This window comes from Canis aureus, chromosome 11 (genome assembly GCF_053574225.1).
Source record: "Canis aureus isolate CA01 chromosome 11, VMU_Caureus_v.1.0, whole genome shotgun sequence".
NCBI lineage: Eukaryota > Metazoa > Chordata > Mammalia > Carnivora > Canidae > Canis > Canis aureus.
In genome coordinates this window covers 34863797-34890141 of record NC_135621.1, presented here as the reverse complement: position 1 = coordinate 34890141, position 26345 = coordinate 34863797, and the positions used below count along the sequence as shown (strand labels likewise).

General features: G+C 40.3%; 1 protein-coding gene across 8 annotated transcripts in view; it reads left to right on the top strand.

Annotated features, from left to right (window-relative positions):
* RFX4 (regulatory factor X4) overlaps window positions 1–26345 on the top strand; it is a 162040-nt gene that overhangs the window by 87981 nt on the left and 47714 nt on the right. For all 8 annotated transcript variants that reach the window (XM_077914772.1, XM_077914770.1, XM_077914767.1 and 5 more), the window contains 3 exons: window positions 168–381; window positions 1994–2071; window positions 8274–8437. In XM_077914772.1, the coding sequence (XP_077770898.1) occupies window positions 168–381; window positions 1994–2071; window positions 8274–8437 (456 nt within the window). The remainder of the gene's footprint in view (window positions 1–167; window positions 382–1993; window positions 2072–8273; window positions 8438–26345) is intronic.

Genomic DNA, 26345 nt, shown 5'->3' with positions numbered 1-26345 from the left:
AGAAGTGTTAACTCTTCTAGTCCTGGGAGGATGGCCCAGCCATTGTTGGCCTTGGGCACCTCTGCCCAGGAAACCCCACCTGCTAACAGTGCATGTGGGTCTCTCTCTCTCTCTCTCTCTCTTCTTCTCTCCCTCCACCCCCCCCCCCCTCTGTCTCCGTGGCCCAGGTACCATTACTACGGCATTGCGGTGAAGGAGAGCTCCCAATATTATGATGTGATGTATTCCAAGAAAGGAGCCGCCTGGGTGAGCGAGACGGGCAAGAAAGAAGTGAGCAAACAGACGGTGGCATATTCACCCCGGTCCAAACTTGGAACGTTGCTGCCAGAGTTTCCAAATGTCAAAGATCTAAATCTGCCAGCCAGTCTGCCTGAGGAGAAGGTGACCACATCTGAGGTGTCGCTGGGAGTGGGTGGCTTCCCTTCCTCTCTCTTTCACACAACACATACAACCTCTCTCCCTCTCTTTCTCTGTCTCAGTGCAAAATGGTGAGTTTAAAAACATAAAGATAGAGGGGTGCGTGGGTGGCTCAGTTGGTTAAGTGTCCAACTCTTGGTTTTGGCTCAGGTCGTAATCTCAGGGTCGTGGGATCGAGCCCCATGTCGGGCTCTGCTCTGGGCGTGGAACCTGGATTCTCTCTTTCTCTCCCTCTGCACCCCCCCCCCACCACACACACACATGCTCGCTCGCTCTCTCAAAAATTTTTTTAAATATAAAGATAGAAATCTGAATAAAATAGGGACTTTAGTAAGTGATAATGTATCAGTATCTATTCATTAGTTGTGAGAAATGCAGCATACTATGTAAGATGTTAACAATAGAGGTAATGGATGTGGGGCATATGGGAACTCCCCATACAATCTTCGTAATTTTTCTACAAATTCAATACTATTTTAAAATAAAAAGCTTATCTACCCCTCTAACTTATCTACCTACCTGTCTACAATGCTACACTGTCTCATTTCATGAAGGAAGAACCCTCTTGGCTCTAGATTGGGTTTTTTTCATAGGATACAGTTTATTTTCCCCTGTCCTGCAGAGGATGTGGTGAAATCATAGTCCCATAGGCAAGACTTTGTAGGTACAGTGAATCAGATAGTTTCGGTCATAGGGTATTTGGAGAAAATTACTGGAGCTACATGTCTCACGTACCTATTTTGACGCAGCCCCGTGCACCGGTAGATGTCGAGCTGCTGCTGTCTGCAGACCCCCTGGGAGCTGGGATGTGACAGTAACTGACATGAGTGCCGCTCCCAGGAATCTCACAGCCAAGGGGGGGATGGATGCTCATGCATAAGCAAACTAGTTTACATGAAATAAATGCATGTGTACGTTGTGAAATGAAGAGTATAAATGTTTTAAATCTAAGAACTAGTAAATTTTTTCCCCTCTAAGTTGCTTTAAAAAAAAATCAACAAATTTCCTGTTTGATAGCTTTAAAATTCTTGGATAAATGAAGCTGAAGATGCAGTTTTTTTGCTGAGCGGATTCCAGATTTTTTAATGTCTTTTTTGGTGATTTTTGGCAAACACCTCTTCTTATAAGTACTCACTGGGTTTTAACTTTTCAGTATCTTATCTGATGAGAATTTAATTAATATGCTCTACTGAACTCTACTATGGGCCAGACACTGTGCAAAGTGCTGGATACACGAGCATGAATAATATGCCATTTAAGTTTTCCCAGAGCCCGTGGTCCCAGGAGTGGAGAATGGAGGAGAGAGGAACCCATGCTTTCCACTGGACCACAGGGCAGGTGCCCGGAGGGAGAAACATGCCCAGGTGTCACGGGAACACAGAGGAGGAGCCCAGGGTCAGAGAGCACCACTAATGAAAGTTAGGCTTATTCGGGTCTTACAGGATGAGTAGGTATTAAGTGAATTTCATCCCTTCAACAGGGAATAAATGACTTGAAAATTGAAATTCCAAGGAAAGGCAGCAATAATATATATTAATTCTGCTTTTATTGTTGAAATCCCCCCCAATCCCCACAGGTCTCTACGTTTATTATGATGTACAGAACACACTGTCAGAGAATATTGGACACTGTAATAAGAGCCAACTTTGATGAGGTAGGTCAATAAGTGTTGAGCTGTGAATACTCTGTATTAAAATATTATAGTAGCAGGAGCTCCAATTTTGAGAACTCCCACTGGGTGCCAGACCTTTGGAAACCCCCAATGCACATGAGCTCATGTAATCTTTATGGTGATCCCAGGAAGCAGGCACGATTATTACCCTCATTTTACACATCTTCTGTGTGAACAGCAGTTGGTATGGCCAGCTCCTTGACCTGACTAGTGAACTGCCTCCTGCCTCACTGGCCTAGGAGGAAGATGGTTATTGTGATGCCCAGTATTACAGATTCAGAGAAACTGAAGGAAAGCTTTCCTACATTTTGTATTTAATCTTTTCCTGAGGCCCCATTTTATTTTCATTTTAAAATAGTACAGTTGAAGAATGGAGAGGAGAAACAAGAGAGGATGAAGTACCAGTTACATAACCAGAGAGACAATAAAATCTTCTTGCCTAAAATGCCATCCAAAAGAGCCTTCCAGGGGAATGGCAAGAAGCCATACATTTCACCCCGTAAACCTGAGGCCTTTCTGTTTCCAGAAAATGCCTTCAGGTCAAACCCCCCCCCCAAAAAAAAAACTCCCCACCCCCTGGTGTAGGTTGTGGACATTGAATTTGAAGATGATGCAGGCTCCCAGGGGGCTATAAAAACCAATAGGTATTGGTGGACAAGATTCTGGAGATTCCCTCCATGTGTGTTTTGGAGTGGGTGTGGTGTGCTCTGTAGGAGGAGAGGGTACAAAATGACGTAAAGCACAAAATGCTCTGTCTCCCACATTCTTCTACCTTTCTGCTGCTGAGCCTCACAGTGGTGAGCGTTTACTGGGGGCTCTGCTTACCTGCTGGTAGAGAAATACTGTTGCTCCTGCTCCTGGCTTTTATTCATGAGATTATTTAAATCTCCTAATTCCTTGAGCAACCATTTAAGGGGACTTTTTTTAAGAGAAGGATCACTGCTTTCTCTCATGGTGTGGTTTGTTGTGTCTTGTATCCCAAAGACCACTGAGATGAGAACAAATAAAGGTTCATGTTCCATGGCGACCATACTGGCTTCAGTAACAAATAACCCCAAGTCTTCATATGTTAGAAGTTTATTTCTCACTGATGTCACAAGCCAGTATGGATGCTCACGGGGAGGGCTGGTTGCTGGGTTAGGTCAGAGACCCAGCGCATTCCCCCATGTGGCCATACCGTGCCCTAGAGCCATGGTATCCTCTTTGTTCAGTTAACAGATGGGGGAACAGATTATAGGGAAGACATACCTGCTTCTTAACCTTGTCAGCCCAGAAATAAAACACATCACTTTTGCCCTCATTCCATTGGCAAAAGCTGCCCTCATGGCCTCACCTTGATGCAAGGGGATCTGCTCCCTCACTCGGCAGCACTTTACTGCCACAGAAGAGGAGCTCAGAGCTCTAGTGGCCAGCTGTCCCTCTCCACTACACGTTGTCACCACAGAACTGGTGACAGTCCCCCTTATGTCCCTATGTACTTTATTCATCTCAAAACTCTCCATCATCTCATTATACTTAATTTCATGCATGAATCCCAAAACTTATTGGGCACGTAATGGTGCCATGCACTCTATAGGTCTCAGGAATGGGGCAAGAAGTAAGACACAGCCTAGAGAGGGAAAAACAGGAAGGCACACCAGAAATTCGGAGGCAGAGTATACAGTGATGGCTGCAGAAACCTTGAGGAGGCTGAGCGCTCCTATGGGGAAAGTGCCAGACTTGGAGCCCAGGCTCTGCCAGGAAAGCCTTTGTTGTTTATCCTAGAAATAAAGATAAAAATATCATCCCTGCCTATCTAGTGCAGAAGAAGATGAGACATTGCCTAGCAAAAGCCCTTTGTAAACTATAAAAGGTCATGGAAATGCTTGCTCTTATAGGTTATGTCAACAAGGGAGTTAAAAGACTTGCTCAAGGTCACACATTTGGTAAGGGCCAAAGTTGTGGCTGCATCTTTTGTCACTTGACACCCCCAGTCCAATATTATTTCCACTTCCTTCACAGGGATATTTGGGGGCTGTTTTTAAAGTGGCTAATGAAGATGTGTTTCATTCTACCCAACCACAAAAGAATGAAGGGGGAGACTTTCCCTTTGATGGGCATGGATTTCTCCCACAGCTGAGAAAAATCATGGGCAAATGGATGGTGGGAGCATCTGGTACACCTTGACATTGCAGTTTGCTTCAAGTCTTCAAGATCTTTAAGGGTCGAGGTTGTAACTAATGCTGGTATCACATTCTTAAATTATCTTATTGGGCTGGAGCAGTTTGTCTCCTACCAACGCAGTATAAGCCCTTGCGGGCAGGGACCTTGTCTGTTTTGTTTGCTTCTGTGTCCAGGTCAGACATACTCTTAGGCTCTCAGTAAGTATTTGTTAGGGAGATGAATGCATGGATGGATGGGTGGGTGGGTGGATATAAAAATGTCATAGCCTTGTAGCGTTGTCAGGCAAGTGCAAAGAGCCCCAATCTGCCTGCGGGGGGGACTCCCTGCAAAGCCTTCTCCAGGCTACATTGCATGAGGAGCTTTCCAGTCAGATGGTCCTGTGTTTGAGTCCACATCCACCACTTACTGGCCTGTGACCTTGAGCCCCTCTGAGCCTCCATTTCTTTTGCCATAAAGTGGAGGTGATAATTTTATCCACATAAGAATTCATGTGTCTGATTTTGAAATCAGAGCATGATAAATGGTGGCTAACGTTTTGTTGAGATCCTGTCAACGCCATAGCAAGTAAGTACCCCTGATTGGAAGTTATCATGTGCTTCCACAAGGTGCCAGTATATTCAGAATGAAGTAAATACATATATGGAAAAGAAAGGGAAATCCTCCGTAGGTATTGTTAAGGAAGTCATCTCCTGATGCTTCACTGAGCCAAGAGGGAGATGGCTGGGAGTTGAGGGGACTGAGGCAGATTATCTAGGAAACTTTAAATAATACTTTTCCATCCTTTACCTCTGATGATTTCACCACTTATGATTACAAGGAGTAAGGAAACCTCCTCCCTCCTGGCTGATCATCAGTTTCCATTTGGTAGGTGCCTCCACACTCCCAGGCATTTTGCCTCAGTGATCTTAATGGATCCTTATACTGGGTAGATGTTATCTCTATTTTATAAAAGTTAATAGCTCTCATATTTAGATATTTAGGTCTAAGCTCCAGATTCAGCTGACTCAGCATGCAACTTAACGTGACCAAATCAGAGCTCTGACTTTCCACCTGAATTTGCTGTCCCCGTCTCAGAGTCTCAGATTGCCATCACCACCCACCCAATTGCTCAAGCCTCAAATCTTGCTGCTTCTTTTTCCCTCACCCTGCTTCCAGCCCATGGGGAGGTCCCACCAACTCCACCTCCTGCTGTAACACCGCCTCTGTCCATTTCACACCCAACTTCCCAGTCTCAGCTCTGGAGCTTTCCACTATTCTCCCTCCTTCCTTTTCCTTCCCACTTAGGACGTTAAATGGCCTGAAGTGTTGCAAGTAGAAAAGGAGATCAAACTGGCCAACACCACCCTCTCCAAAGACTGCTCAGGAGACTGAGGACTGATCAGGGCTCCCCATGCAAGCTGAGCAGGCTTAAAACAGATGCCTGCCAAAGACTGATTTTCCCCAGATTCGTTTAAACCTACACAGCCGCTGATCTTTTCCAGAATTTCTGTTAGAAATTGATCACATAGAAAAAGGCAGTAGGGCTGCATGCAAGGAGAGCCAAGAAAGACGGGTGAATTCAGAATCTTCCAAATGGGTAGGAAATCAATGGGGCAGAGGTTCTTATGCAGTGTTGGAAGGGGAGGCAGGGAGGTCCAGGACCCAGCCTGAGGCTGATGCCCAGGGACAGGAACAGGATCAGGAACAGTGGAGGGTCCTCTAGAGAGAAAGCACCTTATCCCAAGAGGCCTGGCCATCTCCAGGCTCAGGCTGAAAGAGCAGTCAGCCACCAGGTGACCCTGGGACAGACCAAGAGCCTTAACATGTGAGCAGAGCCACTGTGGGGATGCTGGCTGAGCAACACTCGGAGACTTGGGCAACATGTCACAAACGCTTAGGGCAGCCCATGGATTTCTTGGGGCTGATAGTGGCAGTGTCTTCATGATGTAATAATCACCATCACCATTAACCTTTATTGGTGCCAAGCACTAAAATAGGTACTTCTTAGGAATCTTTGCCAAAACCTATGCAGTCAGTAAAGGCTACTTTCATTGCCATTTCACAGGTGAGGAAGCTTATATGTCTCTAAACTAAGAGATGTTACACCGCTGGCTGGTAGCGGGGCCAGGGCTGGAACTCTGGAAGACAGTCTTCACTCATCTGCACTTTCTGTTTTGACTTTTGATCCTGCTGAATACTGTGCAGTATTTTCACTGTTGTGGGAGACATGGCACTGTGACTTGAGTATGAGTTTACAAACCTGACCTTCATTTACCACTTTGATCATGGTTTTGGTCAAATGCCACCTAGGAAGTCAGAGGGCATGCTTTCTCCCCATTCCTTATCCCCCAAACTTCCTATCTGGTCCAGGCCGTGGATGTCAGGGAAATCTGTCCACAGGAGGCTGAGCTCAAGTCTCCAGCCTGGAGTTGGAGGTAGCCTGGCCTGAGGAAAGCAAGACCCCACTCCTGAGAGGAGCCTGATGGACACCACAAGTCAGCACTGCAGGGGTAGAAAGCAGGAAGGCCGGCAGCAGTCCAGGGATAGCTGTGGGTGTCAGGAATTGGGGTAGAAGGCCTGTTATTGTGAGAACAAACTCGCCACAAGACTGACTGGGAGAATGACGGCAGACAAGGGCTCCGTCTCATCCATTCCCTAACTTGCTGTCTGGATTTGGACAACTAAGTTAATGTCTCTGCAGAATGGGAGCCAGGATTCTCAGCTGTAGTAACATTGCAAGTACTAACTGAGAGGACCATGCAAAGTACCTGGCATATAGTGTCGCTCGAAAAATAAAGCTAATCCCCATCGTAATACCACCTCCAAAGTCTTAGACGAAGGGTATTATCTTTTGCATTGGATCAAGATTGATTTAAGAAGCCAGGAATGTGGGTAATGCTACATGTGGGGGTTTGAGAGTACTCATCTGGGGCAGGGAGAAGGATACATAGTTCAGGAATCAAGTTGAGCCTATGAGAATTCACAAGAATTCAGTCATTTGTTCCCTGTCTCCAGGATGAACCACTCCTCGGAGTTAGCTAAGCTCTAGGTTTGTTTGTTTGTTTTTCATTAGTTTTTAGTTTTCGGGAATCCATGAGTTGCATATAACACCCAGTGCTCATGCCATCATGTTCCCTCCTTAATCTAGGTGTTTTTTTTTTAATTGAAGGTATTTTTAGTGGTATTATATACATCAGTTAACCATCGTTACCGTTTCCCTTCACTTCCCTTATCTTATCCTGTACCCCAGGTCCCTACCCTGCTCTCTCTCTCTGACCTCCAGCTCACACACTAAAAGATGGAGATATATAGGCTCCTGAAAAGTTCTCTGCCTTAGACATTCACTCTGCCACTTGCTCCTCAACAGCACGGCTAGAGTTCCTGCTATCACATCAATAAGCATTCTTGAGTGCCTTATGTATTTCTGTTCTGTACTAGTGGTTGGGGTGGGAGTACCCACGTCGTTTACCGCCCACATACCAGCATCCCATAGTGGCAACACCCGGTCAGGGCTCTTGGAGAAATGGAGACATTTGGGTAGAAGAGGCCCTTGCATTTTATTCTATTTTTGGTGCACAAATTTGAATCAGTAGACTTGTCTGTGCCACCTACTTTCCTCCTGTCCAGACACATTCCTTTTACCAATAACTCACACAACAGTCAGTCCCTTCTTTTTGAAGACACCCAGGGGCTACCACAGACCCAAAGAATAGTCAGCACTAGCGCTCTGAATTTGTTAAGAGGAATATCCCACCTTCCCTTCCTTAAACTTTTCCCAGACCACAGGTGAGCATGAAGGGACCGGTGGGTTAATGAGCTAGTCCTCTCTCCCAAGGCAGAGTAGACCCCAGGGCGCCAGGCCAGGTGGTTCTGCAGCAATGGGCCTGGCACCCAGATGGGCAGGGGGAAGATTGGGACAGGGCCTCCTCTGCCACAGCAGGGGAAACAGATGACCCCACTGCAGCCTGGTGGAGTCCCAGGCTTTGTGGGGTGGGGAGGGCCCATGTAACCTCATGCTTCTCCTTTCTTTGGGTTGACACAGGTTCAAAGTTTCCTTCTGCACTTTTGGCAAGGAATGCCGCCCCACATGCTGCCTGTGCTGGGCTCCTCCACGGTGGTGAACATCGTCGGCGTGTGTGACTCCATCCTCTACAAAGCTATCTCGGGGGTGCTGATGCCCACGGTGCTGCAGGCGTTACCTGACAGGTGGGCGTGCCTCTTCTCGTGACTAGTCCATAGCACTAATTGTTCCTGCCTCTCTGACTGAACATAATCATGCGCTGTCTGGGGGTCTCCCTTATAAAGATCATAGACGGTGAGCTTTTAAAAATTCAATTTTATTTACAATTTTTAATACAAATAAAACTTTTAACATTTTGAGCCATTTGTACGGTTCAAGATTTGAAAGGTGTAATGCAGTATATGGTGAAAAGCCTCCCCCCACAACTCCTATTTGCCAGACCCCCAGACCTCTCTGTAGAGCATCAAATATAGTCATTTTCTTGAATGGGGTGGCGGGCAGGGGCAGGGTTCATCCAGACCTGCTGTGCACATATTCCCAGTGCATATATCATATTCTTTTTGTCACTGATACAGTGATATACTATATTAAGTTGCTCTGCACCTTGCTTAAAAAACAATCTTGGAACTTTTATTGGGGCTTCTGTGCCCCATGTTGTCCCTCCCTGCTGCCCTGAGGCTGGACCAAATGGAGCACTTCACAGGCTTCCCTTCCCCTGTGGCTTCCAGCTGGTGTCAGCCAATGGGGAGACCAGGAGGGGGAGGGAAGAGAGGGAGGTGGGGAGACGGACTCTGTCTGCATCCCTGGGAGGTCACCTGGGACTGGCCATGGCACTTCACAGGGCCTCCCAGTGTACCACCAGATTCACATTCTTCTGGAGTACTTGTGCTTAGGTTGGAAGTTTGCCCTCTGGACATGGGGTGGACGAGAGGCTGCTGCCCCTAGCCCCCAATAGCAGCAGTGTCCCTCATGCGCTCCTTCATGCCTGTCGACACCCTCATTACTTGCCCCTTGTAAATAAGCTCTCCTATTTTGAGTGGCCTCTGTTTCCTGTTGGGACTGTTGGAGAACATTCCACATCAGTCTGTACAGAGATTTTATTCTTTTTTTATGCCCGCATACTGCTCCCACTGGGCTGAATGTGATCAGTTGTCTTCATATTTCCAGTCTTATTTTACTACAAATAACACAGTGATGAATGATGTAAATACATTCTTTCTCTGGGGTAGTGCATTCGCTTCCCAGGGCTGCAGCAACAAAGTTGCACAAACTGAGTGGCTTAAAACAACAAAAATGAATTCTCTCATATTTTGGAGGCCCGGAGTCTGAAATCAAGGTGTTGGCGGCCTTGGTTCCTTCCAGAGCCTGTGAAGGCAGATCTACTCTGTGCCTCTCTCCTAGCCTCTAGTGGTTACTCAAAGTCCTTGGTGTCATTGGCTTACAGACGCATCCCTCCAGTCTCTGCTTCCATCTTCATATTGACTCCCACTCTGTGTGTCTCTTTGTGTCTTATAAGGACACTTGTCATCAGATTTAAGGCCCACTCAGTTAATCCAAGAGCTCATCTCAAGATCCTTAATCACATCTGCAAATAAGGTCACCTTTACAGGTTCCAGGGGGACATACTGTGGAGGGGATACCACTTATCCCACTACACAAATGGTATGTGCAGAATAAATTCCTACCGGGCTGAATTTCTGGTTCAAAGATATGTGACTTAAACTTTTCTCAGTGAAGTTTTGATGTGCATTTCTCTCTTTAAAAAAAAAAAAAAAGATTTTATTTATTCATGAGAGAGAGAGAGAGAGAGAGAGAGAGAAAGGCAGAGATACAGGCAGAGGGAGAAGCAGGCTCCATGCAGGGAGCCCAACGTGGGTCTCCAGGATCATACCCTAGGCTGAAGGCAGCGCTAAACCACTGAGCCACCTGGGCTGTCCTATTTTCTCTTATTATGGATGAAATTGAGTATCTCTTTGTATCTTTAAGAGCAACTTCCATTTTCTTTCCTGTGAACTCTCAGTTCTTATCCTTTGATTATTTTTCTATTTAGTGACTGATGTTTTTCTCATTGATATTTAGGAGTTCTTTATTTATTTGGTATACTATTTATCTGTGGTGAGAGTCGCAAATACTTTCTCATTTTGTTGTTATTCTTTTGTCTTTGCCATACAGAAATATATGTATGTAGTTGAATTTATCAGTTGTTGCTTTTATGCTTCTGGATTCAGTATCATAGTTTTAAAAGTCCTCCCCACTCCAACGATTAAGTAATTTCCCCATGGTTTATCATACTAACTTTATGGTTTAATTTTTTACTTTTGAGTTTTGGTCAATTTGGAACTCATCCTGGTGTAAGATGTAAAGTGCGGCTTTGTTTTCTCCTCAGCATCTATCCTGTTCTCCCAACACCATGTGTTAATTATTCCATCCTTTCTTCACAGAGTTGAGATGCCTCTGATTTTATACAATAATTTTTATATGTATTTGGGGCTGCTTCTGGACTTGCTATCCTATGCCATTGATATTTCTGTACATTCATGTTCCAGGATCACTGTTTTAAGTTTTATGCTTTTAAACATATTTCATATTTAGTAGGACTAGCTCCTCATACTTACTTCCCTTTTTAAATAATTGTCCTAGTATTATCACTTATTTTTCCATATGCACTACCTTGTCATCAGTTTGTCTATTTCAGTACATAAACATATATAACACACGTGTATTCTTACCGGGATTACATTACATTTAGGGAAAATTATATATTTATGATACTGAGAATTCCTAACAAACAACATGGTTTGCCTTGACAGCTATTCTGATTTTTAATTTTGTGACTACAAGAATACTGTAAATCTTTTTTTTCATATAAATCTTATACATTCAAAAAATTTATTCTTAGATATTTATCTTTTTGTTGATATTGTGAATGCAGTCTTTTCCTCCACAGCTCTTGATGGATGGTGGTTTTTGTACATGAATGCTATTGATATCTGTCTGTTGTATTTGGAGCTGGCTATGCCAAGCTTATCTTGTTGTATTTCTTTTTTCAGGTTCTCTTAGATTTTCCATGTTTAGAATCCTATTATCTACAAATACAGATAATTTTACTGTTGTTTTTCTAATTATTATACCTCTTATTTATTTATTTCTCTTATCTAATTACTTTGGCTTATGCCTCAAGAACATATTGAAATTCTTGACTTTAATGAAAATGCATCTAGTCTTTCTCCATTAAACATTGTGCTGGCTTTTGGATTAAGATTGAATGTATTTTATCATGTTAAGGAATGTCTTAATTCATTAAATGTTTTATGAAGGATGTTGTTGAATATTATCCAATAGTTTTCATCATCTATGAAAATTATTATATCATCCATCTCCTAATATTGAACCATTCTTGCATTCCTAGAATAAACCTCACTTGCTCATAGTATATCTTCTTTAATGTGGTACAGGATTTTATTTTGCCAATGTTTTATTTAGAGTTTATGAATCAAAGTCATAAAGTGAGATTGGTCTGCACTTTTCTTTTAATGTTTCATCTTCATTAGTTCTTGGTATCAATGTTATTCTTGCTTCATAAACAATCTGAAAGCTTCTTTCACCCCTATTTTTAACCTAAACTCTGGCTCACTTTAAACAGCAGTGAAATTATTTGCTCTTGAATACTACATAGAATTAATTCCCTGAAGGCATTTGGGTGTAGTGTTTCATGGGAATAAATCTATGAATTTTTCTTTTTTTTTTCTTCTATAGTAATTAATTAGTTTAGATTTTGTCTTCTCTGAGACAAGTTTTGGTAAAGTATATCTTCCCGGAAAATATCCACTTCTAGATCTTTCAATTTATTTCCCTAGGGTTGAACAAAGTAGGTTTGTAGACTCATTGAGTTTCCTCTGTGTCTGATTATTTCTGCTTTAATACATTTTAGTTTGTGTAGTTATGCTTTTTTCTGCTTCTTTGTGATCAAGTTACCTGTTTTGTTTTATTTTTTTCAAGAAACATGCTCTTGGATATATTTATTGGTGCTATTACTCATTCTTTTTCCTAATACATTGATTTCTTTTATTTAATTCATTTCTTTTACTTTCCTAAGTTTACTGTTCTTCATTTATTCAACAAATACTTTATTGATTGCCCACTACATAGTTTGTTGTTTTTATCAGTGACCAAAAACAATTGACCAAAAAAATACATGCTTGATTTACTTACTTTCTTTCATTCTTGTTTAATAACATAAATATTTCAGGCTTGGGTTTTTCTTTGAACACTATTTTAGCTGTATCTCATAGGTTTTGATATGTAATATTTAACATTGTTATTTTCTAGATATTTTGCAACTTTGGTTTGGAGTTCCTCTTTGTCCTAAAAATTTCTAAAGAGTACTTAAAAAGTTCCAATTGTTAGAAATTGTTCTGGCTACGTTATTCATTTTAGCTTTTATTGCTTTGTGATTAATGACTATTTTCTGAGCTATTATTTCTTCTTTTGGGATTTTACTTAGATTTAATTTGTTGTCTAATATACGATCAGTTTTGTGACACTTGGAAAGAAGAAGCACTCTGTCTTCAAAGTACAGACTTTGGCAGATATGCATTTGGGTCAACATTATTGTTATTTAATTCTTCTGTTGTCTTTGTGCTGTCCACTTAGACTGTTATGGATCAAGACAGGCAAATAAGTTTAAGACTTATTACTAGTGTGAACATATTTCATCTTGTATCTCCCTTAATTTTTATTTTTGAATGTTGATGCTATCTTATATGATGCTTTGATATTTCTAGCTGCTTTTTCTTCATTGTAATACTTTCATTATGAATTGCAACACCTTCATTGTAAATTGTACTCTTAGTATTATTTTTTTTTTGGTATACTTAGCATTATAAAGTCAAGTTTAGATTTTTTTGGCCCAGAATTTAGGTTGTCTGATATTAAGATCATGACCTCTATGTTCTTTTTGTTTTCATCTGTCTGAATACATTTGCCCATCTTTTTATAACTTACTCATATAGAACCATTTAGAATTTCATAGCTCAATCTGATTTTTTTTGTCTTACTAGATAAGTCTAGTCCAATTACATTTATTGACACAACAGATACTTTTGTTCTTAGTTCTATGGTTTCATTTTATGTTATTATGTATATGTCTATAGCTTTTTATTTAACTTTATTTTAAAAATTCAGGTTTATTGAAGTATACTTTATATATATATTAACATTCACCAACAAACACCGGGATTAGGGGTGCCAAACCCTTGTGCAGTTGAAAATTTGTGTATAACCTTCAGCTTCCCCCAATTCAAGTACTAATAGTCTATTGTTGACCAGGAGCCTTATCAATAACATAAACAGGCAATTAACACATATTTTGTGTTACACATATTGTATACTGTATTCTTACAACAGAGTAAGCCAAAGAAAAGAAAATTATGTTAAGAAAATCATAAGGAAGAGAAAATAAATTTACAGTACAGTACTTATTGAAAAACAATTCCTGATAAGTGTGCTCGCACATTTCACACCCATGTTGTTCAAGGGTCAATAGTACAATTGAAATATAGTTTCAGGGGATCCCTGGGTGGCTCAGTGGTTTGGCGCCTGCCTTTGGCCCAGGGCGCAATCCTGGAGTCCTGGGATCGAGTCCCGCGTCAGGCTCCTGGCATGGAGCCTGCTTCTCCCTCCTCCTGTGTCTCTGCCTCTCTCTCTATGTCTATCATAAATAAATAAATAAATCTTTAAAAAAAAAGAAAAGAAAAAGAAATATAGTTTCATCACTTTAAATTTTTTTCTCATGCCCCTCTTCCTCACATTGCCAGCCCCTTATCATTCAGTGTTTGCATGGCGTATCCTTTTCCACCGTTACCCTATGTCTTCATGTTTAAAGTGGAGCTCATGTAGCCAATAGAGTGAGCCCCTGCTTTTTTATCCAATCTGACAATTTCCATTTTTAGTTGCTGTGTCTAGACCTTTGCAGTTAATGTTATTAATGATACAGTTGATTAAAATTTTCCATCTCACTAGTTGTTTTTAAAAAAGATTTATTTACATATTTTGAGAGAGAGAGAGAGAGAGAGAGAGAGAGAGAGAATGCAAGCACATTGCGGGAAGGGACAAAGGGAGAGAATTTTCAAGCAGACTCCTTGCTGAGCAAACAGCCCCTTGTGGGGCTCAATCTCAGGACCCATGAGATCATGACTTGAGCCAAAACTGAGAGTCAGTCACTCAAACAACTGAGCCACCGGGGTGCCCCCACTAGTTGTTTTCTATTAGTTCCTTCAGTTTTTATCCCTTTCTCCTCCCTTTGTGCCTAGTTTTAAGTTAAATTTTTTTTATCATTCTATTTTATCTTCATAATTGGACTGTTCTTTATATTTCTTTTAAAAACTTTTTTAATGGTTGCCTCTGGGTTTATAGATCTTTATTATTTACAACTTACCATCATATAATATCATACTGCTTCTCATGTCGTAGAGAGACCTCACAACAGTCTACCCTCAATTCATCCTCTCATTTTTTTTATCCTCTTGCTGTCACACATTTTGGTCTCCTGCATGCTCTAAACTCACATGTATTGTTACTGTTTTTGCTTTAGATAATTATCCTTTTGGGCGATTAAAGATATGGGAAACAATCTTTTAAATGTACCTTTGGTTTAATGATTTCTGAACCTCACTTCTTTATGTAAAAATCCCAGTTCCTGTGTTATATCATATAAGCATATCCCCCTGCCTGAAGAATCTTCTAAAACATTCCTAGTATTGCAGGTCTGGTGCTAATGAATTACTTCAGCTTTTGTTGGTTGGAAAAAGTCTTTCTTTCTCTTTCATTTTTGACAGATACTTTCAGTGGGTATGGTGTTCTGGATTCACAAGTTTTCTGTTTTGTTTTCAGCACTTTAAAGATTTTAATCCGTTTTTTTTCTGGCTTGCATGTTTGGACGTCTTTTCTACTCTGGATACAATGTGCCTTTTTTCCTCTGGCTGCCTTCAAGATTTTCCCTGTCTTTGTTTTTTTTAACTGTTTGACTATGATGTGTCTAGTTGTTTTCTTTTGTTTTGTTTTTTTTAATCCTGCTTGAGATTTTCTGAGCTTCTTGGATCTGTGCTTTGATGTGTTTCATTATTTTTGAAAAACTCTCTTCCAATTATTTTCCGTTCTCTTCTCCTTCTGTTATTTCAGTTACATGGGTGTCACACCATTTGATACTGTTTCACAACTGCCCTGGATGCTCAGTTTAACTTTTTTCACTCATTTTATGGTTTGGTTTAGGTCATTTTTATTGACCTATCTTCAGACTCGCTGATTTTTTTCTAGCATATGTCAGCTTTACTAATGAGACTGTTGAGGCATTCTTCATCTCTATTGCCATGTTTTTTCATTTTCATTTCTAACATTTCATTTTTATTATTTCTGTTTCTGCTGAAATTCCTCATCTGTTCATGCTTATTGTTTACCTTTTCCATGGAGCCTTTGATGTATTAACCATGGTGATTTTAAATTCTTTGATAGTTAGATTCTCTTGATTGCTTTATCTCTTGAAATTAGATTTTTTTCTCTTTTAAAATCTTTATTATTGGAGTATAGTTGACATACAATGTAATATTAGTTTCAGGCATACAACATAGTGATTGGGCAATTCTACACATTTCAGTGCTCACCACAGTAAGTATAGTTAGCATCTGTCACTATCCAACATTATTATAATATTGACTATATTTCCTATGCTGTACTTTTCATCCCTGTGGCTTACTTGTTTCATAACTGGAAGTTTGTACATCATAATTCCCTTCACCTATTTTGCCCACAGTCTCCATCCTCCTCCCCTCTGGCAACCACCAGTTTGTTCTCTGTATTTATGGGTCTGTTTCTGGCTTTTTGTTCTGTTTTGTTTTTTAGAATCCATATAGAAGTGAAATCATACTTATCAGTATTTGTCTTTTTTCTGTCTTATTTATTTCACTTAACATAATACTTTCTAGATTCATGCAATTGGTTGTAATTGGCTAAATATCATTCTTTTTATGGCTAATAATTCCATTGTGTCTATGTACCACATCTTCTATATTTATTGATGGACACCCGGGATGCTTCCATATTTTGGCCATTAGAAATACGCTGCAGTGAACATAGGCATGCATATATCTTTTCAAGTTACTGTTTCCATTGTGGCTAAACACCCAGCAGTGGAATTACTGAATTGTATGGTATTTCTATTTGTAATTTTCTGAGAAACTTCCATACTGTTTTCCACAGTGGTTGTATTAATTTACCTTCCCACCAACCATGCGGAGGGCACCCTTTGCTCTATATCTTCACCAACATTTCTTATTTTTTGCCTTTTTGATACTAGCCATTGTGACTGATACGAGGTAGTATCTCATTGTGGTTTGATTTGCACTTCCCTGATGATTGGTGATGTTGAGCATCTTTTCCTGTGTCTGTTGGACATCTGTACGTCTTCTTTGAAAAATATCTACTCAGGTCCTCTGCGTGTTTTTAATTGGATTATCTATTTTTTGGTGCTGAGCTGTGTATGTTCTTCATATACTTTGGAAATTAATGCGTTATTGGATATGTCCCTTGCAAATATCTCTTTCCATTCTGTATGTTGTCTTTTTTTGTTGATGGCTCCTTCCTTCACTGTGTAAAAGCTTTTTATTTTGATGTAGTCCCAATAGTTTATTTTTCTTTTGTTTCCCTTGCCTGAGGAGACGTATCAGTAGATGTATTACTAAGACCATTGTCCAAGAGATTATGACCTAGGTTTTCTTTAGGTGTTTTATGGCTTTGGATCTCATATTGAGGCCTTTAATTCTGAGGGTTTTTTTTTTTTTTTTTTTGTGCATGTAAGGAGTAAGAAAGTAGCCCAGTTTCATTTTTTTACATGTAACTGTCTTGTTTTCCCAACACCATTTGTTGCAAAGACTGTCTTTTGCCATTGGATATTCTCACCTCCTTCGTCATAGACAAATTGACCACGTAAGCAGGGGTTTATTCCCGACTCTCTACCGTTCCAGTGATTTATATGTCTATTTTGTTCCAGTACATTACTGTTTTGATTACTTTAGCTTTGTAGTATATCTTAACATCTGGGATTGTGGTACCTCCAGCTTTGTTCTTCTTAAGATTGCTTTGGCTTTTCGGAGTCTTTTGTGTTTCCAAACTAATTTTAGGATTATTTCTTCTAGTTCTCTGAAAAATACTGTTGGTATTTTAATAGAGATTGCATTGAATCTATAGATTGCTTAGGGTAGTATGGGCATTTTAACAATATTAGTTCTTCTAATCCATAAGTATGTATTTCTATTGATATTTGTTTATTTTGTGTTCTGTTTCTTTCATCAGTGTCTTATAGTTTTCAGAGTACAAGGCTTTCACCTCCTTTTTTGGTGCATGTGTAAATGGGATTGTTTTCTTAATTTCTTTTTCTGCTGCTTCATTATTAGTGTATAGAAATACAACAGATTTCATTAATTTTGGGTCCTATAACTTCACTAAATTCATTTATTAGTTCTAATAGTTTTATGGTGGACTCTTTAGGGTTTTCTATGTATAGTATCATGTCATCTGCAAATAGAGACTGTTTTATTTTTACTTTACCAATTTGGATGCCTTTTAATCCTTTCTTTTGTCAATTGCTATGGCTAGGACTTCTAGTACTTTATTGAATAAAAGTTGGCGAGACTGAACATCCTTGTCTTGTTCCTGATCTTAGAGGAAAAACTTTAAGCTTTTTACTATTGAAAATACTAACTATAGATTGGCTATATATATATATATATATATATATAGCCTTTATTATGTTGATATATGTTTCCTCTAAACCTGCTTTGTTGAGAGTTTTTATCATGAATGGATACTGAATTTTGTCAAATGCTTTTTCTAAGTCTATTCAGATGGTTTTTATGGTTTTTAGCCTTCATTTTGTTAATGTGATGTATCATTTTGATTGATTTGTGTATTATAGCACCATCCCTGCATCTTGGCAACAAATCCCACTAGTTCGTGGGAATGATCCTTGTAATATATTGTTGGATGTGGTTTGCTAAAATTTTGTTGAGGATTTTTGCATCTGTGTTCATAATCAGGGATATTGGCCTGTAGTTTTCTTTTTTGGTAAGTGTCTTTGGTTTTGGTATCCGGGTAATGCTGGCTTTGTAGAATGAATTTGGAAGTTTTCCTTTCTCTTCTTTTTTTGGGGAAAGTTTGAGAATAAGTGTTAACTCTTCTTTGGTTAATGTAGACAATTTTCTGTTTCTTCTGATGCAAGTTGGGAAGATTGTATGTTTGTAGGAATTTGTCAATTTCTTCTAGGTTATCCAACTTGTTGATGATAATTTTCTGTAATAGCTTTTCATAATTGTTTTTCTGTGATTTCGGTAGTTATTTTTCGCTTTCATTTCTGATTTTAGTGAGTCCTCCCTCTTTTTTCTTGATGAGTCTGACTAAAGGTTTGTCAATTTTTTTTAAAGAACCAGCTCTTGGTTTCATTCATCTATTGTTTTTTAAGTTTATGTTTAATTTATTTCCATTCTGATATTTATTCTGTCCTTTTACTAACTTGGGGCTTTGTTTTTTCTTTTTCTGATTCCTTTAGGTATAATGTTAGATTATTTGAGATATTTTTTTGTTTCTTGAAGGAGGCCTGTATCACTATAAACTTCCCTCTTAGAACTGCTTTTGCTGTATCCCAAAGATTTTGGACCATTGTATTTTCAGTTTCATTTGTCTTTATGTAGTTTTTAAAACTTTTAATTTAAATTCAATTTTGTTAATATATAGTGTATTATTAGCTTCAGAGGTAGAGCTTAGTGATTCATCAGTTGAATGTAACACCCAGTGCTCATTACATCAAGAGCCCTCCTCAATGCCCATCATTTCTTCTTTGCTTCACTGACCCTTTGGTTGTTTAGTAGCATTTTGTTTAGCCTCCATGTGTTTGTGTTTTTCCAGTTTTTTTTCTTGTAATTGATTTCTAGTTTCAATACCATTGTGATCAGAAAAGATACTTTAATAGTACTTAAATATTAAATGTATTGAGACTTGTTTTGCTGCCTAACAGATGATCTGTCCTGGGAATATTCCATGTGAACTTGAAAAGAATATGCATTCTGCTGTTTTTAGATGGAATGTTTTGAATATATCTGTTAAGTCTATCTGGTCTAAAGTATCATTCAAAGCCACAGTTTCCTTATTGATTTTCTGCCTGGATGATCTACACATTGATGTAAATGGGATGTTAAAGTCCCCTACTATTAATGTGTTACTGTCAACTTCTCTTTTTATGTTAATAATTGCTGTATGTACCTAAGTGCTCTTGTGTTGAATACAGAGATATTTACAATTGTTTTATCCTCTTATTGAAGTGATCCTTTTATTAGTATGTCATGTCCTGCCTTGTCTCTTGTTACAGTCTTTGTTGTAAAGGCTTTTTTTGTCTGATATAAGTATCACTACCCATTTCCTTTCTTTTTTCACTCTCATGTTGCATCCCTTCACTTTCAGTCTATTCGTGTCTTAGGTCTAACATGAGTCTGTAGGAAGCAGCATAGAGATGGGTCTTGTCTTTTTATCTATTTAGTCAGAGTAGGTTCTTTTTCTTAATTTTCTGTGTGTCTTAAAATTTTTTATTGACTTCCAAACAATGGTTAGAATGGTAGAGGCTGAGAAAATAGTATTTATTGCTGGAAATAGACGTGCCTCTTTTCTCCTAGGCTCATAATGGTTATATAATGTGAGGAGTTGAGTCAGTGGATTTAGGCATTGATTGGGTTTGGATTTTGTTGTTGCTCTGGATACCTTCAGTGGACCACCAGATCCAAATTCTTCTAGGGTACCCTATGCTTAGGTTGGAAGTTGACTTGAGGGGGTTTTTCTCAATGTTGCTACTGCACCCTCAGCGTTAGGCTTTCCCTGTGAGGGAAGTATGAACATTTGACCACCTGTTTGTGACTTGTGTGTGTGGGGTTCTCTGCTGTCCTGGCATAGACTCCAGCAGACCCTGTGTTTTAGGTTCTCAGAGTTGGGCATTCTCAGTAAGCCTGTCCCACCCTAGAGATAAACCTCTAATAGTCTGAGCCCATGATGATTTCTACCAGGTTTAGAGAGCTTTCTCTTTTTATTTCCTCCACCTGCAACAGGTCTCTTTCTTTGCCCGTATTCAACAGTGTTTCTGTCCTTCCCCTAGCCACTTGAGGCTTTAGTTTAGGAGAGAGGGCTGGCTAGGACCTCATGCTTTTCCCATAGCATGTTTCCCTCCTCCAAGCAGGCACTTCAGAGATAGGCTTACTCCACTTTCTGTTCTCTGGGATTCTTCATGAGCACCTGTTGAGGCCTGTGGAGAACATCTTGTGAGTAGATGTAAACTTTCTTTGCATCGTGGCTCCCAGAGTTCTATACTCTCAGGCTATACACATTGCCTTTAGCGATTTGTTTTAAAAATTGAGCTGAATTCTTTTCTTTTTATTAAAGATTTTATTTAATTGAAATACAGAAAGAGAGAGAGAGCATGAGCAGGGAGAGGAAGAAGCAGACTCCCACACTGAGCAGGGAGCCCAACATGGGGCTTGATCCCAGGACCCCAGCATCAGGACCTGAGCCGAAGGCAGATCTTAACTGACTGAGCCACCTGGGGGCCCCTGAATTCTTTTTACTTAGATGTCCCACTTTCCTCCCTCAGGCATAGACAAACCAATTCCCAAGCCCTTCTCTCTTTGGGAGATGCCCATCTCTCTATGTATGCCAGGCTAAGTAGTTGTGACCTCAGCTGTCTGATGGGCTCAAAAAAAGTTAGGATTTTGCAGATTATCTGGCTTTCTCTTGCTTTGGTGGGAATGTTGCTCTTTCTAATTTTCCATGTTCTAGGTAGACAACAAAGATAGGTACCTAGATAGGCAACAAAGATACCTCCCAGTGGGATTGTGATCAAATTTTAGTTTCATGTTTTTCTAGGGTTCTAATTAAGACTGCATTATTTTAATAATCATGTTTATATGCGTATATATATATCTGATTTTATTTTTATTTTTCACTTTTAGATTTCATTTATTTGTTCATGAGAGACAGAGAGGCAGAGACATAGTCAGAGGGAGAAGCAGGCTCCATGCAGGGAGCCCGATGTGGGACTCGATCCCGGGACTCCAGGATCATGCCCTGTGTCAAAGGCAGGCACTAAACCACTGAGCCACCCAGGGATCCCCTATATCTGATTTTAAAATATGCATAGGAAAAAAATATGCATAGGATCATAAAAATATATGTGTGTATTTTTATGATCCTATGCATATTTTAAAATCAGATATTTGTATATATTTTTATTTATTTATTATATATTATTATATAATTATAATTATATGATTATATAATATATACCATTATATATATATATATATATATGTATATATATAAAGACCCCTTTAATCTTTGAGTTATTCTTTCATGCACATTGTTAAGGTAGAGGAGATAGTGGTCAAATGTGTACTTTTGTTTTATAGTAAGAAGGTACCTCCTGGGGGGGTCAGCAAAAGTATACATACCTTTATGTGAGAGCTTCACATTCTTCTCGTACTGCTTAATGTTACACACATGCAAGGCATCTGTAGTTTGCTATAAAGCAGTTGTGGGGTGCTAATGAAATGCTAACTCCTGCCTCCTTCTCTGTAATTGGCTTGTTTTTATGGATATAAAAATTGAAGATTAAGAGCGGAAATAACTTTAGTCCACTTTCACCTGCAAATAATTGAAACAGCCATGACGTGACTATTCATTCTTCATTTGACGGTGTTTATTGATCTACAGCATGCAGGGCACTATACTGAGCCCCGGAGCATGGGATTAAAGAAGATAACTATGCTCCCTGCCCGCACTGAGCTTGCAGTCTGCCCAAGGAGACCATTTTTTTAAATTGCATTGTCAACGAATTGCCAGTGTGATCATTGACTTAGAAATCCAGTGCCTTTCTCATGAAATCAGGAAGACAAAGTTATTCAAAAGACCAGACTTCATCAGACAGCTGACTTTTTGCAATTTTATGTATTCATTCATCCCTGCAACCTGTTTGAGTGCCTTCTGTGTGCCCAATCCTGTGCTTGGCCAGAGTAGAAATGAGATTTGACTCTGGAAGTTCTCGATAGCTGACTAGCTCAGACCTGCCCTTCCCTTCTAACTCATTAAAGCATATTGAAATTCTGGTGAACACGTGATAAAACAGAGATAACCATGAATCATTTGCTCTTTATTTATAAGAAAGATAGGTCATTTTCAAACTTGAGCTTTTCACCTCTTGGGACTTCCCAGGTGATCTTGGCATTGTGCTTGTTAGTAATGATTGGTTTATCAGAAGTAAGGAAACGTGCACACACATGCATGTGTGTAGGGGTGGTGGATGGGCATGGAAGATGAAATATCAGAGAAGCAAAAAGAAGACTGAGATACTAGAGCTTTGGAGCCAGACACACATCAGCTTCGGTCTTGGCTTGTCTACTTGTTGCATTCCCTCGGACAAATCAAGTAACTTCTCTGAGCCTTGGTTTCTCACCTCTCTGCTGGGACTAACAGTAGTACCTACTTCATAGGGTAGATGTGAGGATTAAATAAGAAAATATGGGGATCCCTGGGTGGCGCAGCGGTTTGGCGCCTGCCTTTGGCCCAGGGCGCGATCCTGGAGACCCGGGATCGAATCCCACGTCGGGCTCCCGGTGCATGGAGCCTGCTTCTCCCTCTGCCTCTCTCTCTCTCTCTCTCTCTGTGTGACTATCATAAATAAATAAAAATTTAAAAAAAAGAAAAAAAGAAAAAGAAAATATGTGTGAAATGTTTAGCACTTGGCACACTGCACTCATTAGCTGGTATTAGCACTGTTGCTGTTGTGCCGGCATCACGGCCGGAAGTCATTCAGAGAGTTACAAGTATGGAATTAAGATGCAGGAGAAGGGCTGAAAGTGGAGCTGTAGATGTGGGAGCTGCCCGCACAGAAGGGACAAAAATGTATGACACCAGAGGTGCAGGACATTTTCTGGGAATGCCAGCCTGGGGAGTGAGATGGAAGGAGACAAAAGGAGATCAAGCTGCAGGGTGCAGACCATCAGAGGAGAGTGTGTTAGGAAGGAGGTGATAGTCAGCATCCTCTGATGCTGCGAGGGGGTGGAGAGGGCCAGGAAGCATCTCTAGGCTTGGTGATCAGGAGGCCAGCTCCTCACTTGCTCATTCAACACCAGAGCAGAGCATCTTCAATGTTCAGATTACTCCTCAGAGTCTGGCAGCCCCAATTCCAAGTCCCAAAATAGAATCCTTTCCAAAATGAATCGCTTCCCATTTTTCTTCACTGTAATAAAATCAAACAATTGCACAAAGGAAAAGGCCCAGCACTGATCCTGCTGCTTACTTCCTGCTCCTGTACAAAGGCCAGCTCCTCTACTCCAGCTGCAAAGTAGTGTCCCCTGGGAAAGGTGTCATGGGTGGGGAATGGCAACCCACCCTCCTGGATGGTACAGCAGCCATCAATGATCACTCTAGACACCCCTCTAAATTTTGACCTCTGACAAATTTTGACCTCTAAATTTTGGCCAAATATTCTGAGAAATCTTTTCACCTTGAAGTTGGATCCAATGTGCTAATCACTGAGAGTGTACTTTGGCTTTATTCCATGCGTAGTACTTTTTGTTCACTCGGTATTCAACATTTATTAAGCACCTCCTGTATATCAGGCACTCTGCTAGGCACAGGGGGTACATATACCACTTTTCTTTCATGAAGACATCTTTGACAACATTGTTTTCTCATTCACCCACATCTACTCACCAGGACATCCTGGCTGGCTCTGCCTTCAAAATATTTTAATCTGACCATATTGCATTATTTCCACTGTTACCACCCTCATCTAGGCTGCCTTCTTGCATGGACTATTGTAAAATTCTCCAAACAGATCTTCTTGCTCTGTCCTTGCCCTTCTATACTCTATTTTCATCCCAGGAACCAGACTGATCTTTTTAAAACATATGGCAGGCTCAAGAGTGTTGAGATAGTTGGTAGAGCTGGGAGTGTGGGGAGACTGGCAGTTTCAAATCCCATGGTCAGCACTTGAACCACCCTGTGAAGTTGTTAAGGAAAGGAGCAAACAGTCTGCAATCTGGGGCAGGAGCTTTATAGGCTGAGGGAACAGCAGATGCAAAGGCCCTGGGGAGGTTGTCAAGGACCTGAAGAAACAGAAAAGAAGCTGGTACTGTGGGAATTGAGTAGGCTGTGAGGGTGGGGAAATGGAGTGGGAGGTGCTGAAGTCAGAAGGATAAAGGGGGACAGTGTGGATAGGGTCCATCCAGCTGGGGATTGAGAGCCATTCATTCATTCATTTCATTTAACAAACTTTCCTCACATGCCTACTTGGTGTCAGGCACTATGCTGGGTGCTGAACACACAGTGATAAGCAAAATAAACATAGTCCCTGTGCTCCACACTGGAGCATAGAGTCTAGTGGGAAAGATGGATGTGAATCATCCATTACGTACTAATCACATAAGCTAGTGTATAGTTACCAATTGTCACAACTTGGCACTTCAAGAATAATAATCAGGGGCTCTGACCTAGATGAGGGGGCTTCAGAGAAGGTTTTCTGATGGCCATGACACCTGCTCTGAGATCAGATCGATGAGGGAGGAATCCAGTAGGTAAAGAAGAATGGGATGCTCTTGGACAGAAGGACGCTAAGGTTGAAGGCCCTGATGTAGGAAAGAATTGGGCAGAACTAGAGAGACTGAATTGTGGATGAAGACAGAGACTGTGAAGTGAGGCTGGAGAGGAAAGCAAGGCTGGAGTGTGAGCTTGGGGGGTCACAATCAGGATTTTGGTCTCTATCCTAAGAATAACGTGAAAGCATTGGGGGGTTTTAATCAGAAGGTGAACTAGGTCAGAATTGCAAGTGTTTGGGAGAAATCCCTCTCACAATGTGTACGATGAGGTAGGTAGAGGTCAGGAGGCGAGCAGAGCAGGTGGGCTTGTATACCTACCATTGTAGAAGCTGCAATGTTGTAAAAGCTGTAGTGGCCCAGGTGAGAGATGATGATAACTGGAAGTAGGGAGAAAAGGGAAAGACTGGATGAGGTTGAGAAGTAACTTGGAGATAAAATCCATAGTACCTGCTAATAGGAAGGGAGACTATTCAAGTGTCAAAACCAGATACAGTAAAAGAGGAACAACCAGCCATTATAAGTCTCATGGTGTGGTACAGTGGGCAGCACAGGGGCCACCTACAAAGTTTTATTGCCTTAAAAAAAATGTAACTTAATTTGATTTAGTCTTTAGATCTGTCAGTTTATAAGAAGCACACAGGATAGATGAACAGGTTAAATGGCACTAGAAGGAAGACATCAACTGAATCCGAGTGTGGGATATTCCAGGGAACAGATAACATGAGGTGGCCAACAAACCAGTGGCATGAAAGACAACTGTGAAGAAGTCTTAAGGAATAGAACAAGCCATGGGACGCCTGGGTGGCTCAGTGGTTGAGAGTCTACCTTTGGCCCTGGGATGGAGTCCCACATTGGGCTCCCCAGGGGGAGCCTACTTCTCCTTCTGCCTGTGTCTCTGCCTCTCTCTGTGTGTGTCTCATGAATAAATAAATAAAAATCTTTTAAAAATTTTTTTAAATTAAAAAAAGAAATAGAACAAGGCAATGTTTCACACAATGTGTAAATCTTGTTTGGATCCTGATTCAAAGAAACCAAAATATAGCTCTGAGAGAAACAGAGAAATTTGAGTACAAACTGGGCTTTAGATAATATTATGGAATTGCTATTCATTCTCTTAGGTATACTAATGACATGGTGGCTTTAAATGTATGTATGTACACATACATACATACATATTTAAGTACATGTTAGAAAATGCACATTAAGTTTCTGAAATGACACTTCATGAATTTGCTTATAGCATTCCAGAAAAGACAATGGCATATGATACACTGTACTGGGGAAATGTTGCTAGCTATTGGAGCTCGGCCATAGATACTTGGAAGTTTATTATACCATTCTATCTTGGGATATATTTGAAACTTTTAATAATAAAAACATTAAAAACAAAAACTTTAAGGAAAGTAGAGTT